This window comes from Hylobates moloch, unplaced genomic scaffold (assembly GCF_009828535.3).
Source record: "Hylobates moloch isolate HMO894 unplaced genomic scaffold, HMol_V3 SCAFFOLD_12, whole genome shotgun sequence".
Taxonomy (NCBI): Eukaryota; Metazoa; Chordata; class Mammalia; order Primates; family Hylobatidae; genus Hylobates; species Hylobates moloch.
In genome coordinates, this window is record NW_026652287.1 from 2,319,080 (window position 1) to 2,334,822 (window position 15,743).

A 15,743-nucleotide genomic window follows, 5' to 3' on the forward strand; every position below is an offset into this window, starting at 1 on the left:
GTTGGTCCCCCATGCCTCGCTGGGTCAAGGCACCTGCCTTAGGACCTGGGTCATCTGTGTGGCCCTCGGATGTCAGGGGACGCGGGAGGCAGGTCCGTGGGGCAGCAGACATCAGGGGTGTACGCCATCGGAAGGGGCAGCTCCCACTCCCTTCTCAGTCCTTTCCTGGAGGCATGTGTGGCCAACTCTTCCCATTTTTGAAGGAATCTGGTATTTTATATAAAAGACCCAGATTTTACAGTGTTGACCACGAAATCACCACACGTGTGTGTGTGTGTGTGTGTGTGTGTGTGTGTGTGTGTGTGTGTGTGTGAATGAATGAAAGGAAATGATAGTGAAATTCCAGCATCTTGCAGCTGGTTGTCCAAGCCCCCAGGAGTGGCTTGGGGGCCCCAGTGACCGCCCACCCGCCCGCTGTGGCCTTTTCTACCCAATGTCATTTCCCATGCGTTTCCTCCTGCAGGCCGCAGGGTTCATGGCTGGTCACTGCTGTGAGCCTCATGGGTCTGGGGGCCCGGTCCTCACTCTCAGGGTCCCGATGGTGACTCTGGGCTCGTGAGACCCATCAGAGAGGGGGGAAGGGCCTGCAGAGGGCGAGTAGGTGAGAGTTGAACCCTGGGTACTGGGGATTAAGCACTGCCCCTCCAAGCATGACAGACGGATTGTCAGGAGGAGAGGACAGAGCCAGGAACACAGCTCCTCCTCTCTGCTGCAGAAAATGGGCCTGGCTGATGGGGGCCACCTTGTGACTTTCCCAGAGGGGTGAGTGAAGGAATTTGGACTCCCGGGTCGGAGTGCACTGGTTCACTGGAGTCGGCAGTCAGGACCAGAGCCTGAGGTTTGGAAGCGCCTGGGAGGGTGTGGACTCTGGGTTTGGATTCTGAACAGGTGTCTGCTTCCCAGCTGTGTGATGGGCAAGGATGACTTCCTGTGCCTCAGTTTCCCTCTCTGTAGAATGAGGCTACTTAAAGAACCTACCTCCTAGGCTTATGATGGGGATGATATGACTTGAATGCAGATAAAACCCTGAACCAGTGCTGGGCACATAGGACAACATCAATAAGCCTTTGCTGTTATATACAAAGGACCTGGGCAAAAAAGTCAGAGGAGGGAGATTAAATTTTTCAAAACAAGCAAAAAGAAGAAAGGCACCTTTGCATGAGAACAGAGTTCTGCTCAAATGCTTGCTGCATTCAGAACCTGCGGAGGAGAAGTGGCGGGTGGGGGGCTTGTTCATGTCATGGCTTCCCCATTGGGAGTGCCGCCTCTGGAAGAGCCCTGTTGGCAGCACGGAGGTGGGTGCCCTGCGGGGCGGTGAGGGGCTGCTCTGGAGTGACCGGGCTGAGTCAGAGCCCGCTTGGTGCAGGGTATAGGATGCACGCCCATGGGCACAGGCTGCCCTGCTCATCCAGGCCTCTCTCTGTCCCCACAGCATATGCGAGAGGCGGCTGAACGGCGGCAGCAGCTGGAGTTGGAGCATGAGCAGGCCCTGGCTGTTCTCAGTGCCAAGCAGCAGGAAATTGACCTTCTGCAGAAGGTAAGTGGCGGGCAGCCGGGTGTGGTGTGCGAGGCAGGGAGTCCACGGGTGGGCTGGGGATCCCTGGTGTGGTGGAGCGGCCAACCTGCAGCCTCGGCTCCCAGGCCTCTCCCTCTCTCCTTGCACAGAAGAATTCAGAGTCATTTCTGCTTTCCTGCTCTAGTGTTTCTTAAGTAGACCTGTGTTCACGTTTTATAACGTGAAAGCAGATGCAAAGCTCTAACCTCTGATGCCGGTGAGGTTGTAGGGAAAAGCACATGCGTAGATGCGTAGAGGTGGCTGGCAGGGTGTGAATTGCTTCAGCTTCTGGAAAAAGCAATGTGCAGCATCCGTTTAAACTAAAAGTGCACACAGAGGGTGACCCTGCCACCCCCATCCTGGACGATGCCCTGCAAGGAATACAGGAACCATTTCAAAAGGAGTTTTGTTTTCTTGCAGTGCTGCTGTGTGGCAGTGGGGATGGGGACTGGACCCAATTGATGCCCACCTAAGGGTGATGGCTGTGTGCACCGTGGTCCATCCACACCAGGCACCATGTGATGTCAGCGAAAAGGATCCTGGTGGTTTGATTCTGCTGTCTTGAGGCTGTTGCATGACGTGTTATCAAGTGAGAAAACTGAGTTGCAGAGCAATATTTATAGGCAGATCCCAGTAAGAAAGGAAAAAGGGAAGATAGTAAGACAGAAAGGAAAAGAAATCAGGAGAGAAAGGAGAGAGGCACCAGGGAAAGAGGGAAGGAAGGACTGAGTGATTTGGGATTTATGCCTCCTAGGCACCTGTGATGGGTCTGGGGACTGAGAAAGGTAACCTCACCCCACTCCAGTCCTCAGCCACGGTCCTGCTGTCTCTCTCCAAATAGGAGGGTGGTGCTCCCGGAGCCTGTGGGCTTGGGGTGCCCCCAGGAAGAAATCGGAAGGTGAGGACCTGTGAACAGTTCTCATCTCATTTCCTTCCAGAGCCCAGTGTCCCCACCAAGCCTTGCCCTCTCCTCCTCCTGGCACAGCAGCCACCCATATGGCTAGAGTGCAGCTGGCTGGTCTGCAGCCTCCCGCCCGGCGCCAGCTGGGATGGGCCACCCCTCTGCCCTCGGTGGCCCCTCGATCCATCGGACAGCTTCTCCAGGTCTTGGATCTCAAAGGACTCACAGTCATTCACCCAGCCTGGGGGGCGATAGGAATCTGCCGGAGCAGCATTTCTCCTCCAGAGTTTATTAGCAGAGCTTGTTGAGACAGGTAGATAAGTTCTGATGCCATTTCTCTAATCATTTAGCATGAGATCGTATTAAGGATAGATTTCATTAAGCCAGCGCTGATGGGAACTTCACGGCCCTTATTACCTGTCATAATAAGGTGGCAGGCACCCGGAGCAGCAATATTTCATTAGATGTTATCCGCAAGGGATATTGCTGGGACGCGGGCAGGAATATTACTCTTATCTTCTCCTGCCATGTCTCAAGGACCTTTCCCATGGCCGGGCCACGCCCGATGGTACCTGTGCTCGTTCATTGCCACTCCAGAAGTCACGTCCCCAGGCGGGGACAGTCTGAGACAGATAATGAGTCTATAGAAACACAGAGACTGTCCAGGAAGGGGACAGGATGTCTCCTCTCAACAGAACATTCTCTAGGAGCCTGGAGTTATATTTACTAAGCATTCAATGCCAAGGAGAATGACCTGGAACCAACTCTGTTATTCCACGTCTGTGATCTCTTTTGTGTACTGTCCAGTTCTCTTTGTGCTCTTTATCCCCCCGCACTCACCGTTGTCTCTGTTTTGGACACACTGATGCTTCATCAGTGGGGCAGGGGGCAGAGGGAGAGAAACTGGATGAAATATGAATGGGCCAATTTTGTAATTTCTGGAGGCTTTGATGTAGTTTTTAAGCGTGAGAAGTGGAAGTCTGACTCTTGAGTGGAATGAGATCCGGGACTTCTTTCCAGAGCTCATCTTTGCATTCAGTTTCCACCGTGGGTGGTCGTCACGCTGCACTTGTGACTAGCTCCCTCGTATGGTCATTCACCAGGGGTCAGCTCTCTGCCCCTCCAAGCAGCCACTCAGCTGCCGTTCCAGAAGCAGGAACACAGCCGCGAGTGGGACACAGCTCTGCCCTCCCAGGCTAAAAAAGGAAGATGAACAAGTCAGTGAAAAAGCGAGTAAGCCCAGATGATGGCAAGGGGTGAAGGGAGCTGAGAGGATGGAGTGGCGGATTGATGGGGCCGTGACTTTAGATACAGGTGACAGTTCAAGGAGCAGACGACGCCCACCACGCTGAGGGCTGGGGCAGGAGTGTGCGAGGGTTAGGGAGTAGCACACACACGGGCCCCCTTGGGAACCAGCCCAGCGCATCCAGGGAAGAGCAGGAAGGCCGGGTAGCTGGGGTGCAGCCAGGGAGGGGACAGGGGTTGAATCTGGGCCTGAGGCATAGAGCTGGAGTGCTTGCCCCACCAGGCAGTGGTGCCTCCACCATGCAGCTGAAGACTGGCCCTCATCCCCCTACCAAGATAGAAGTCACCAGTCGTCTTTGGACTCTCCAAGGCCCAAAGATGATTCTGATGAGAGGGCTGTGGAGCTGTCTCAAAGGAGTGACCCTCTTCTATCTTTCTGCAACCCCAGCTCTTTCTTGAACCTGCCGTCACGGGACCCCACCCTCAACAAGTGGCTTTTGTTAGTGTCACCCATACATGAGGTTACAGTTCAATGGGTAGTTCTCTGTCCTCGTTTTCTTTGACCCGGGGGCCCAGTTTGAGCTTATGGCCTCCAAGGATACCACCCTCTCCTGGTTTCCTTCTCCACACCAGCCCCCCTACACATCACAGGTGACCCCAAGACTCAGTCCTCAAGTCACATCCCTTCTCAGTCTATACTCAGTGTCTCGTGACCTCGTGTAGACACGTGGATTTCAGCACCACCTCTGCATGGTAACTCCCGGATTTAGACCCGGAAGCCAGATGACGCCACTGGCCCCAATTCCTTTAGTCACCCTCTGCTTGACACCACTGCTTGGGGGCCTCGGACGCCATGTCCCACACGGAACTCCCCTCTGTCCTCACCAACATCTGCACTTCTGCTGAACTCCTTGAACTCTGTAAACGGCAGCATCTCCCGTTTTTGTACAGCTCTTCCTTTCCCTGGAGTTAATTGGCTTTTTTGTTTGCTTGTTGTCTTACTTCTCTGTGTACCCATCATTCCTTTGTTCCCCAATTCCCTGCTGGAGCTGTAAAACTCCTCTCAAGAGAGTCTCAGTCCTCCAGGGAACTTCTGATTCCATTTTCCCCTTGGAGACGCCTGCCTGGAGCCCCTGGCCTCTTCCTTCAGTCCGGGTCCTGGAAATGCCCCTCCCCACCGTCTGGGGGTCTCCTCCCTGCCTCTTTGTGCTTTCATCCTCAGCTTCCTCCATCCTATAATGTTGTTTTTCTTGATGTGCAATGCGAGGCAGCAGTTTATTTTTCCTGAAATACAGGTGGATTGTGCCACATTGTGCAGTACTTTCCTTTGTGGGATCAGCCTCACCTCCAGACCTGACCACCCTTGAGAGGGTGCTGGACATCCAGGTGTCTAATATCAGGGGCCTGCATCCCAGCACCTTGTCCAGAGGCACCTTTCTCCCAGGCAGCTCCACCTGTCCTCCTGCCCGGCACGCGGTCGGGAGAAGCACGTGAGATCACGTGACAGGGAAAGCATTTGTTAAATCGCAGAAATAAACAAATGGGTGAATGACAAATGAGTGATGAAAATGCCCAGGGCTCTCCTCCCGGAATCCAGGGACGATGAGCTCACGCTGCAGCCCTCGTCGCTGGGAGCTGAGCAGAGACACAGTTTAAAAAGGCAAAAGGCAGCCAAGCCAGGAGCCATGCTGTCTGCTGGCAACCTCAGGCTCTCCCGGGAGATGCATGCTTCCTGGAGACCGGGAGCAAGAGCTCATTCACAAATCCCTGCGTCCATTCACTCAACAGACATTTACGGAGCGTCTCGTGTCAGCGAAGTCCCAGCAACACAGCAAGGAGTGGGGCGGTGTGAGAACAGTCTGTGAATGGTCACGACGATGGTAGAAGCGACTCTGGGCATAAATCCGCTGGTGCGGCGTGTCCGGGCTGGGACCCGGAGTGCAGGCGTGGCCTCCTTTGAGCTGTGCCACCTCTTCTGCTCCTCCGGCTCCCCATGCTGCAGCTGCTTCCTCCTCTCCCTGGACCGTACCAAAGCCAGTCCTCTCTCGGGGACCCTCATCAACAATGCCTGGTCCCCAGGTTGTTGAACCAGAGAACTGGTTCATTTCTCTCATTGAGTCTCCCTCAGACCAGACGCCACTCCATGCCCAGACAGAGGGCATGTCGCCCCGTTTACTGATGCCAGAACATGCCTGCTTGCTCATGTGGCTGTTTGCCGACTGCCCACCTCCACCTGCTGGCACTTCAGCTCCGTGAAAGGCGCATCGGACTCCTAGGACATCACCTGACCCCTAGGAGCTCCCCAGCAAATCCTGGATGGGCGGAGGTGCTCAGGGGCACAGAAGGAATTGGAGATGTGATGAAGTTCCGTCAGTCGGGGCAGTAGGGTCAAAATCCCATGGATAAGATGGCTGATGATAAATTCTCATCAACACTCAGTAAATGCCTGTGCAGCGAATCAGTGAATAGTCAGCCCTCGTGTAACCTGCGGGGTGGAGGCACCATTGTTTTCTCCATGTTACGGATAAGGAGGCTGAGGCTAACATGCCCGTGGTCCACTTGAGACCCGATTCCGAAACCCTGAGGCTTCCTCTCCAGGTGAACGGTCAGCCTGGAGTCCGGCTGCACTCCATTGCTTCAGACTTTCAGTTTCCTGTGTAGGTTACATCCTTGTCTTGTGACAAGTGGCAATTATGACAATCCAGTTGTGTGAGCTAAAGGGCTTTTCCATATTTATAATTCATCTGCAGACTTGACCGATTCTACTTCGGTCTACAGTTCCTCTTACTGGTAGAATGACTGCTTTCAGTCTTAAGGCTATTACTGAAACGTGTGATACTAAGAGAAGCTCTCACTGTCCGATGCATAGTTAATGCTTTGACTGAATTTGCTGTGCTGCCCTCAGATTGTCGGCCTCAGTTGTGTGTGGATGGCTGCGGTGGGTCATAGCTGACCCTCTGTGTTAACTTCAGGTGGTGTCTGCCCTAATCCTGTGTGCTCCCGGAGTATTAGAAAATGTCCATCAGCCCTCAGCTCTGCGGAACTCCTGTTTTGAAGGTCCTTGTAGCCCTCGGCATAGTTCCTTGAGTCTCACTGACTTTTCTGCAGAGCTAATGTTTCATAACACCCAGAGGCCCCTCACTCTGCTCCATCTAAGCCAATGCCCGTTGTCCCATCACAGTCGCCAGGGGCCTGGACGGCTTATTGCTCTGTGCCCCATCCAACCCAGCTAGTTGTCCAGCACTTCGGCCACAGGGAATCTGCCCTCCCTTCTGTGAGCGCCGTCTCCCCAGATGCTACTGCTCCTCCTGCTGCAGGGCCTGCCCACCTCCCGGATAGCGGATCCTCTGGGTAACAGGCCTGTTCCTCAGGCTTCTTCCTCCAGCGTCGGGAGCTCCAGTCTCCCTGCTCTGCAGAAACCACTCTCCGTAAAGGTCGCACTTTCCCTGTGCCCTAAATGAGCCTCGCTTAAGCTGTTGCTTGGATTTTGTAAGAATTCAGCGCTGCTAATTTTAACAGTCTATTCTGATTGCCCAAATGGCCCAGCTTGCAAGTAGCCTGCAAAAATACACTGGTTTTCATCTGAAGCTGGAAGCGAAGTTGTACTGCCAGCTTGGCTGAGTTTTAACAGCCTGCTGGAATATTTTTTGTTTTGTCTTTTTTTTCAATCCTGCCAGTTGAAAACTATCTTTGATTCAACTGAGTCAATGGTGGCATCATTTATATAATCCCTGTATGTTCCCTGCTTGCTTGTCTCTTTTTCTATTTTGCTATTTATTGTTGCTCTTGCTGGTTTTTGCTTTGAACGGAACAGTTTTCGGCCTTCGACGGTTGAGCTGAACTGAGAATGGTGTAATTAACGTGCTGTGTTCCAGTCACTTGCCCAGCTCTTAAAACTCTCATTGGAAATATGTGAGAATGGAACGCATATGAATGAACTCTGCAGAAACCGCAGATGACTCTTCATTTTTAGCCGGGGAATGGCAGATTTCCCCTTGGCTGGGGAAGCCGAGCTCTTCCCTTTTTTCAGCCCACGGAATTTTGCGAGTGAGAAGTAGAAGCTGTTAAGATAATGTTCACTTGTGTATTTATGATGTTGAATCGTCCATCACTAATTATTCTCCAGGCAGCTAGAGGAAATATTTTTCTGGAAACTGAGAATTCTAAATGTAAGTCGCAGCGTAGCATATGGATTCTTTATTAGTGCTCCACGTTTTAAGAGCTAGGTGCACTCTGGTGTCAGAAAATAATGCTTCTTAAAAACCCCTATTTTCCTGCTCCACGGGGAATGTTTAGGAGATGCTGATGTCAGTGTGAGGGGTGCACAGTGTGGACTGTGCTGCAGGCGGGAGCCTGGTTCGTCTTTTCTTCTCTGTCTCGTTACAGCTTCAGGAAACCGGACTCCAGTGTCCCGCACTGTAGGAAGTGTCCCATGCTTTCACAGTTGAGGATGATGTTCGTTATCCCGCGCTTTAGGAAGTGTCCCATGCTTTCATAGTTGAGGATGACATTGGTTATCCCGCACTGTAGGAAGTGCCCCATGGTTTCACAGTTGAGGATGACGTTCGTTATCCCACACTGTAGGAAGTGCCCCATGGTTTCACAGTTGAGGATGACGTTGGTAGGAAGTGCCCCATGGTTTCACAGTTGAGGATGACGTTGGTTATCCCCACTGTAGGAAGTGCCCCATGCTTTCATAGTTGAGGATGACATTGGTTATCCCACACTGTAGGAAGTGCCCCATGCTTTCACAGTTGAGAATGACGTTCGTTATCCCCACTGTAGGAAGTGCCCCATGCTTTCACAGTTGAGGATGACGTTCATTATCCCGCACTGTAGGAAGTGCCCCATGCTTTCACAGTTGAGAATGACGTTCGTTATCCCACACTGTAGGAAGTGCCCCATGCTTTCACAGTTGAGGATGACGTTCGTTATCTCGTACTTTAGGAAGTGCCCCATGCTTTTACAGTTGAGGATGATGTTGGTTAGCACTCTTGGTTTCAAGTGACAGAAAACCCAAACAGGAAATTGTATTTGTGCCCATCATTGAAAATGTGGCTTCGGACATGGCTGGATCCAGGGCTCAAATCTGCTGGCCTCAGACCCAGCAGAATCCAAGGCCTCCCCGATATCACCAGGACTGGGCTGCTCTCTGCCCTCCTCTGGATCAGCTTCAGCCTTGGTTTCCCTGTGGAGGCCCCCGGCCACTCCAGCCCTGACCGTCCTGGTGGCAAAGTGGCCACAGCAGCTCCAGTCTCACCTCTTCCCAAGCCAAAGTCCAATAGAAAGGGGCCTCCCTCTCTTGCAGCATTCTCAGGCAGAGGCCTATTGCCCTTCGTAGGCCCCATGCCACCCAGGTCACCAGTCGCTGAGGGTCCAGACCGTGCTTAGCACAGGGGAGGGCCAGACTCCAGCCAGTCCAGAGGCTCTTCCCAGGAGAGGAGGGCATCGAAGCCAGGCAGGCAAACACGACAGGCCCTTACCATCATGATGATGCTGGGACTTCCAGGCCTGTGAGGACAAGAAATAACAGTGTTTGATGCTGGCACTTCCAGGCCTGTGAGGACAAGAAATAATAGTGTTCCATCTCAGATGTGCTTGAATCTGCCCTTTGCCCAGGCAGCAGCCATCCCGAGACATTTCTGTAGTGAAACGTGTGAAGTTATTCTGTGGGTCCCAGATGGCTTTGCTGCCAGTGCTTTGAGGAGGGCGGCCCTGCCACAGGCTGCAGGTGCCAAGGCCTGTTGCGTGCTCAGGACCCAGCCCTGGCCCCTCCTCCAGGGCCTGGTGAGGTCTCAGGGAATCTAGAGCTGATTGGGGGTCAAGTCTGCAGGATTAGGTTTTGTTTCCAAAGCAGTTCATCAGACGTATGGGCAGATGAAGGTGCTGTGAGAGGTGTTGGAGGGATGCTTCTGCCACTAAGCTTATCACCTGGGTGAAGAAATAATCTGTGTGCCAGACCCCCCCGGACGTGCAATTTATCTGTACAGCAAACCTGCACATGTATTTCTGAAACTCAAATAAAAGTTAAATAATGAATGTAGGAATAATTTTAATTCCTCTATTAGAGGAATAAAAATAAATGATCCCCCGCCCCCACTGATTCAGACATTGATCCGATTGTCTTTCCCCTTTGAACATTTACTCTTTTCTCTCTTTTCATCATAAAAAAGGCTCAGGTTGAGGCTAAGAAGGAGCATGAAGGCGCAGTGCGGCTGCTAGAGGTAAGGAGCGTGCCCCTGCTTTCTGCCCGGGGGTGGGGGATGTTGGGGAGAGTTGCACTGATGCCTGCTAGAAATAATAGATGATGTTTATGAAGTGTGCCTGGTGCACCAGTTACTAGATGCTGTTCATGTGTCTTCTCATGTCATCCTCACAAGCAACCAGTATGACAGGTGCCAGGACCAGGTCTGTTCTTACAGGGAAACTGAGGCACAGAGAGGTTAAGCAGCTTTCCGTTGGCCACACATCCAGACCCAGAACTGTGTGTCTCAGGTGTGATCTGCTGTCCTCTGCTGGCTCCTCCTGGGTGGAAAGCGAGGGGTCATGGCTCACTCGCTTGCTTGCGAATTGATTGCCCCAGAGGGAAAGGCGAGTGGACCCTCCGGAGGCCATCCTGGCCCCTGATGAACTGCCTTGGGGTACCTTTTTAAGGTATGACACTTATCCTAGGGTCAGAGAAAGGAGGTCCTGGGGAATCAGAGTCCTCAGCGCCATCTGAGGCACTTCCCCGGGTGTGGTCCTCGCAAACACGACGTGAGTGGCCTTCTCCTGCCTCCCAAAGACGTTTCCCACTGGGGCCTTGGGAAGGAAACAACGGCTACGTCTCACCTGTGTGAGTGGCGTGTTGGGAGTGACCACCCCTGTCCCTGGCTCCTGGTCCAATGCCAGCCTCCTTGGGAGTGAGTAGCCAGGCAGACAGGGAGGGCTATGGGGTCCCCCTGAGGCCTCTGTTGTCTGCATCCATCATGCACAGTGGCTGGGCTATGGTGAGCCGGGGCCCCCACCTGCTGAAGTCAAGGATTGTGTAATTCACCACCCCACAAGGAGAGATTTACATAGAAGTGGATCAGCCCTGGGGTGGCCTCCTCCCGGTAATGTTCCCTTAAGAGAGGCCACGGTTTCCCAGTATTGGAAGAGGCTGCCCTCTTCAGAATGACCTTGTCCCTTGTCCCTGGGGGAGCAGCAGCCACTTAAAACAGGCTATGTGCATCTCTTACGTTGCCTTTTAAAGTCTATTCCTCCCACAGGAAAAGGTTTCATCATTATCATCCTATATATTAAAATGGATTTTCTGAAAGCCTCCATTAGTTAATGACTATCTGGAGGGAGGAGTGTGATGAATAGCAAATAGGAAAATATATAACCTGGGAGGATAGAAACAGACCTCCAAATGGCGATTTATCTCCCTGGAAAAGAATTCACTTTCCCTGGCCTGAGTTATCCACTGCACTTTAATTTGCATCATCTCCTGGCAGAAAAGGTAGTTCCCTCTCCCCAGTTGCCCCGGAGCCCATTGACGTGACCCTGTGTGACTTCAATCCGCCTCTGAGGGACCGCTCCACCATGATCCCGCTGTCACCTGTCACCCCATGCTGCTGGTGGTGCATGCTTTCAAATGTGGTGACAGTCGCAACGCAGTGTGCTTTGGTTTGAAAAACAGAAGGCAATTCGGATGTGCTGGGAATTGTGTCTTTTATTTACGGCGTCTTTCGGTAACTGTCTTGCTTTGCTCTTCGCGCAGAACACCTTGGACAGCATGCAGGTATTCTAGAGAATAGCATCTTCCCTGCCCGGCGTGCTTGGCGATGCTTTTCCCGTGAGTGGACGCTGCCATGAGTCCTGGGCCTGCTCTGACCTGCCTCTGCTTCCTGAACTGCAGCTTCTGACGCAGGTGGGGGGTGGTCAGGGTTCCTCAGCCTGGGGGAGCCAAGGAGCTGCTTCAAGGAGCTCCGTGAGCAGGGCCTCCCCCTCATCCGGGCGTCAAATACAATGCGTTGCTCGCTGAGGTGCCGCGCAGGCCCAGACGCATGGCTCTTCCCGTCCTGCCAAGGCTGTGACTCTCAGGCTGGGAGAGCAGTCCTGGGATTCAGATGACCACAGGGGAGAGAAATTGTGGGTTGATTCTACCCTTGGTCCAGAGTTGTTGAGAGAGCCTAGCGGATAACCTTGAATTTGGTTAATTCGGTTACCGGTCATCAGAATTCAGGCTGCACGCCTGAGCCTCACACCCTTCCATTCTGCCTCTGCGTTGTGCGGACAGCAAGCTCCTTCCCACGGGCCAGGGAGGCTGCCTGCGCTCCTCTCTGTCACAGACCACCCCCTTGCTATTCCCCTGGGGTGGAGGAGAGGCTGGGTTGCCCCCGGGACAGGCCTTTGAAAGTTTTCCACGCCTCTGAGTTGGATGGTGAGTTTGTGGAAGGAACGGCCTTTCTCACTTCTGGACAAGTGGTTCTCTAAGTGGATTCCCTGGGGCAGCAGCAGCGCCCAGGAGCTTGTGAGCAAAGCGGCTTCTCAGGCCCGGCCTCAGACCTGCTGAATCCAAACCCCTCGGGGAGGGGCCCCAAGGTTGGTTGTAATCACCCTTCCAGATGTGTCTCATGCCGCTGGCCTTTGCAGGGTGAGCACCTTGGGAACCTGATCCCGACACTGCAGCTGTTGACCGAGAAACCGTGGCTGTCAAGTCCCGCCCACTTGCCCATCAAAGAACCACCTGTGGTGTGCAGTGGAGGTTTCATGCCTAGGTGTTTGTGTCCTTGGAGAATGGGGCATATTGGTGACTTTCTGTAGACAGAACATTCCACTAGGCAGAGCAGCCTGCTTCCATGCTCAGCCAGATACCATAGAGAGCGCCTAGATAGGATACACCCCAGAACACGTGTTACATAAAATGCCTGAGCACACGGAGAACCAAAGGTGTCTGAGATGGGTCTCAATCAATTCAGGACATTGCCAATGTTAAGGACGCACCTGTGACACAGCCTCGGGAGGTCTTGACATGTGCCCAAGGCGGTCTGGGTACAGCTTGCTTTTATACATTTTAGAGAGATGTGAGTCATCAATAAGTGTAAGATGTACATTGGTTCGGTCTGGAAAGGTGAGACAATTTGAAGCGGGGGCTTCTGGGTCATAGTGTAACTGCCTAGTGGGTTCGCCTTGCCTGTTGCCTAGATACAGCGAATTTATCAAGACAGGGCTGTTGCAATAGAGAAGGAGTAATTCATGCAGAGCTGGCTGTTCAGGAAACCAGAGTTTTATTACTACTCAGTCTTCCTGAGAATTTGGAGACGGGTTTTTAAGGATAATTTTGTGGCTAGGGGGCCAGTGAGTTGGGAGGGCTGATTGGCTGGGTTGGAGATGAAATCACAGGGGGTTGAAGCTGTCCTCTTGCACTGAGTCACTTCCTGGGTGGGGGCCACAAGACCAGATGAGCCAGTTTATCCATAGAGGGCAGGGTCTGCAAAATATCACAAGAACTGACCTTAGGTTTTACAATAGTGATGTTATCTCCAGGAGCCATTTGGGGAGGGTCAGAATCTTGCAGCCTCTAGCTGCGTGGCTCTTAAACCATAATTTATAGGCTTGTGGCCAATTTGTTAGTCCTGCAAAGGCAAATCTCATTTCCAGGCAGGGAAGGAGGCTTGTTTTGGGAAAGGGCTGTTACCTTCTTTGTTTCAAAGCTAAACTATACACTAAGCTCCTCACAGACAGAGTTCATTCAGCCCACACCCAGGAATGAACAAGGACAGCTTGGAGGTTAGAAGCACGACGGAGTTAGGTCAGATCTCTTTCACTGTCTCAGTTATAATTTTGCAATGGTGGTTTCCATAGGTAGAGAAGAGACAAAGGGCTGCATTCTTTTGAGTCTCTGATGAGTCTTTCACTGAATACACAACTTCCATGTGAGAGGGAGGCAGAGGAATAGTCATTTATGCCTTAGTCTGGCTCAGTGAATCTGCATTTTTGCATAAATAATAGGGCGGAAGAAACAATCAGATATACCTTTGTCTCGGGTGAGCAGACGGTTAGGAGCTGAGTTCTTTGTCCCACCCCTGTGAAGATAAACGATCAATTTACATTGCCTGGGTGAACTTCCACAGAAGTGTTTTAGGCGAAGATATCTAGGCCCACAAGGAATCTCTGTGTGTGTAAATTGTGAGCGAGCTGTGTAGCTTTTTAATCTTTGTGGCTGTCTTATTTAGAAATAAAATGGAAGGCAGGTTTGCTGACACAGTTCCCAGCTTGATGCTTCCCTTTGGCTTCATGATTGTGGGGTCCTGAGATTTATTTTCCTTTCACGGTACCCATATACACAACTCCAGTGCCATGGACACTTCTAGGCCCTGTTCTCTAAAGAATGAACAGCCAGGAGGTTTCGGTGGCAGCGGGGAGGTGTCTTTTTTCTTGGTCACACTGCATGAAGTCCTGAGGCCCAAGGAGTACCCTTGGCTAGTTCTGGGGTTTAGCAAAGTTGTGCATCAGGATTGAAACATATAACGGAGGTTTTCAGGAACTTGCCTGTCAAGACAGCTCTTTTTGTAAACCTAAGAACCTGAGAGCAGGGAGATTCCAGCTGCTAGGAGTTAAGTAATTTCTTTGGCACTCAGAGTCGTATCAAAACAGAGAAGCAAAAGCAAACAATGAGAGCACCACCACCACCTTGAACAGGTGCCCTGTGCTGGGCCCTGTCCTGAGAGTGCGTAGGAGAGACATCGAGACATCCACAAGATAATGCCCATTTCACCTGATCTTCTTCATGTCTGGGGGAAACCAAGACACAGGGAGGTTAATGAATGACCTGCCTGAGGGTCTCAGATAGTCATGAGCAGAATCCCATTCGAGCACCAGGAGTTTGGCTCCGGAGTTCAGGCCTTCAACGGCTGCTGCAGAGCACAGCTTCCCGTCAGTTCAGAACTCTGACCTCCCTGCAGGTGCTGGGTGGGGGCAGAGGGGACAGCGGCCCTGGTCTTGCCTGTAGAGTGTACTGAAGGCTGAATCAGAAGTCAGTGCTGGCAGCTCCAGACTGAGGAAGCACCGGCCGTGCCATCTTCACCCGCTGATATTCCCTGGGTGTGCAGCAGTAGCAGAGGGTAGGAATGCAGGAAGTCACTTTACCCCAGGCCCTTGAGAAATACAGTCATATTTAACCCTTGGAACCACTGTCTGAGGTTCTCTGTCACCTCATTTTGCTGATTAGGCAATCGGGGCACAGAGACAACGAGCCACTTACCTGAGGACACACAGCTCCCAAGTGCCAGGGCCAGGGCCAGGCCCTGAGGGCAGGAAGTCAGCCTGGTAACACCCTCTCACGTGCTTTGAGAAAAGTCTAGCGGCTGGTATGCTTGTCACCATGTGGCTGGGCTAAGAGATGAGGATCTGGGCTTCCTGGTCAGGGGAATGTCGTGAGGACCCTGCACCAGTGCTGTGTGCTTGGCGTGTGTGTGTCGGCAGCTCTGTGGTGATTCTTCAGGGCACCCTGATGGGAATCCCTCGCCTTCTCTCCACAGTGCCTTGGGTGTCTCCTCGTGGAGCGAGGTATCGAACCGCAGGTGACATCAGCCCCGGTTCGTCTCGGCCTCAGAGGAGCCTGGCTATTTTTCCTGAACAGCCCCCCTTCCTCCCTGGGAGACTTTCGGGGTGGCCAACGTGCTTGCTTCCCAGGCAGGCTGGGGTCTACCTCCCCGCAGGGGTCTGGCCTCAGGCCTGCAGTGGATGATTGTGGGCTGTGTGGCCTTTGCCTTTAGGGGTTGTCCCTTCCTCCATAAAATAATCCTAACAGATGTGTTTTGCATCTAGGGTAGAATAAAGATGAGTATTATCCAGGTTGGATGCATTGTGTATTTCTCACCCTTTTTCACTTCTTTTCTGATTTTAAAAGAAACTAAAATGAAACCATGTCTGTGGGCCCCTGAAGGTAAAGGGCTGTGGTCCCAGGCGATGGGCCTGAAGGTAAAGGGCTGTGGTCCCAGGCGATGGGCCTGAAGGTAAAGGGCTGTGGTCCCAGGCGATGGGCCTGAAGGTAAAGGGCTGTGGTCCCAGGCG

The 15,743-nt window shown here is 52.5% G+C and overlaps 1 protein-coding gene across 13 annotated transcripts in view; it reads left to right on the top strand.

Annotated features, from left to right (window-relative positions):
- The window catches only part of RIMBP2 (RIMS binding protein 2), a 332,521-nt gene that overhangs the window by 234,892 nt on the left and 81,886 nt on the right, over positions 1–15,743 (top strand). For all 13 annotated transcript variants that reach the window (XM_058424982.1, XM_032168269.2, XM_032168265.2 and 10 more), the window contains 2 exons: positions 1,433–1,537; positions 9,875–9,925. In XM_058424982.1, the coding sequence (XP_058280965.1) occupies positions 1,436–1,537; positions 9,875–9,925 (153 nt within the window). In that variant the 5' untranslated portion in view covers positions 1,433–1,435. The remainder of the gene's footprint in view (positions 1–1,432; positions 1,538–9,874; positions 9,926–15,743) is intronic.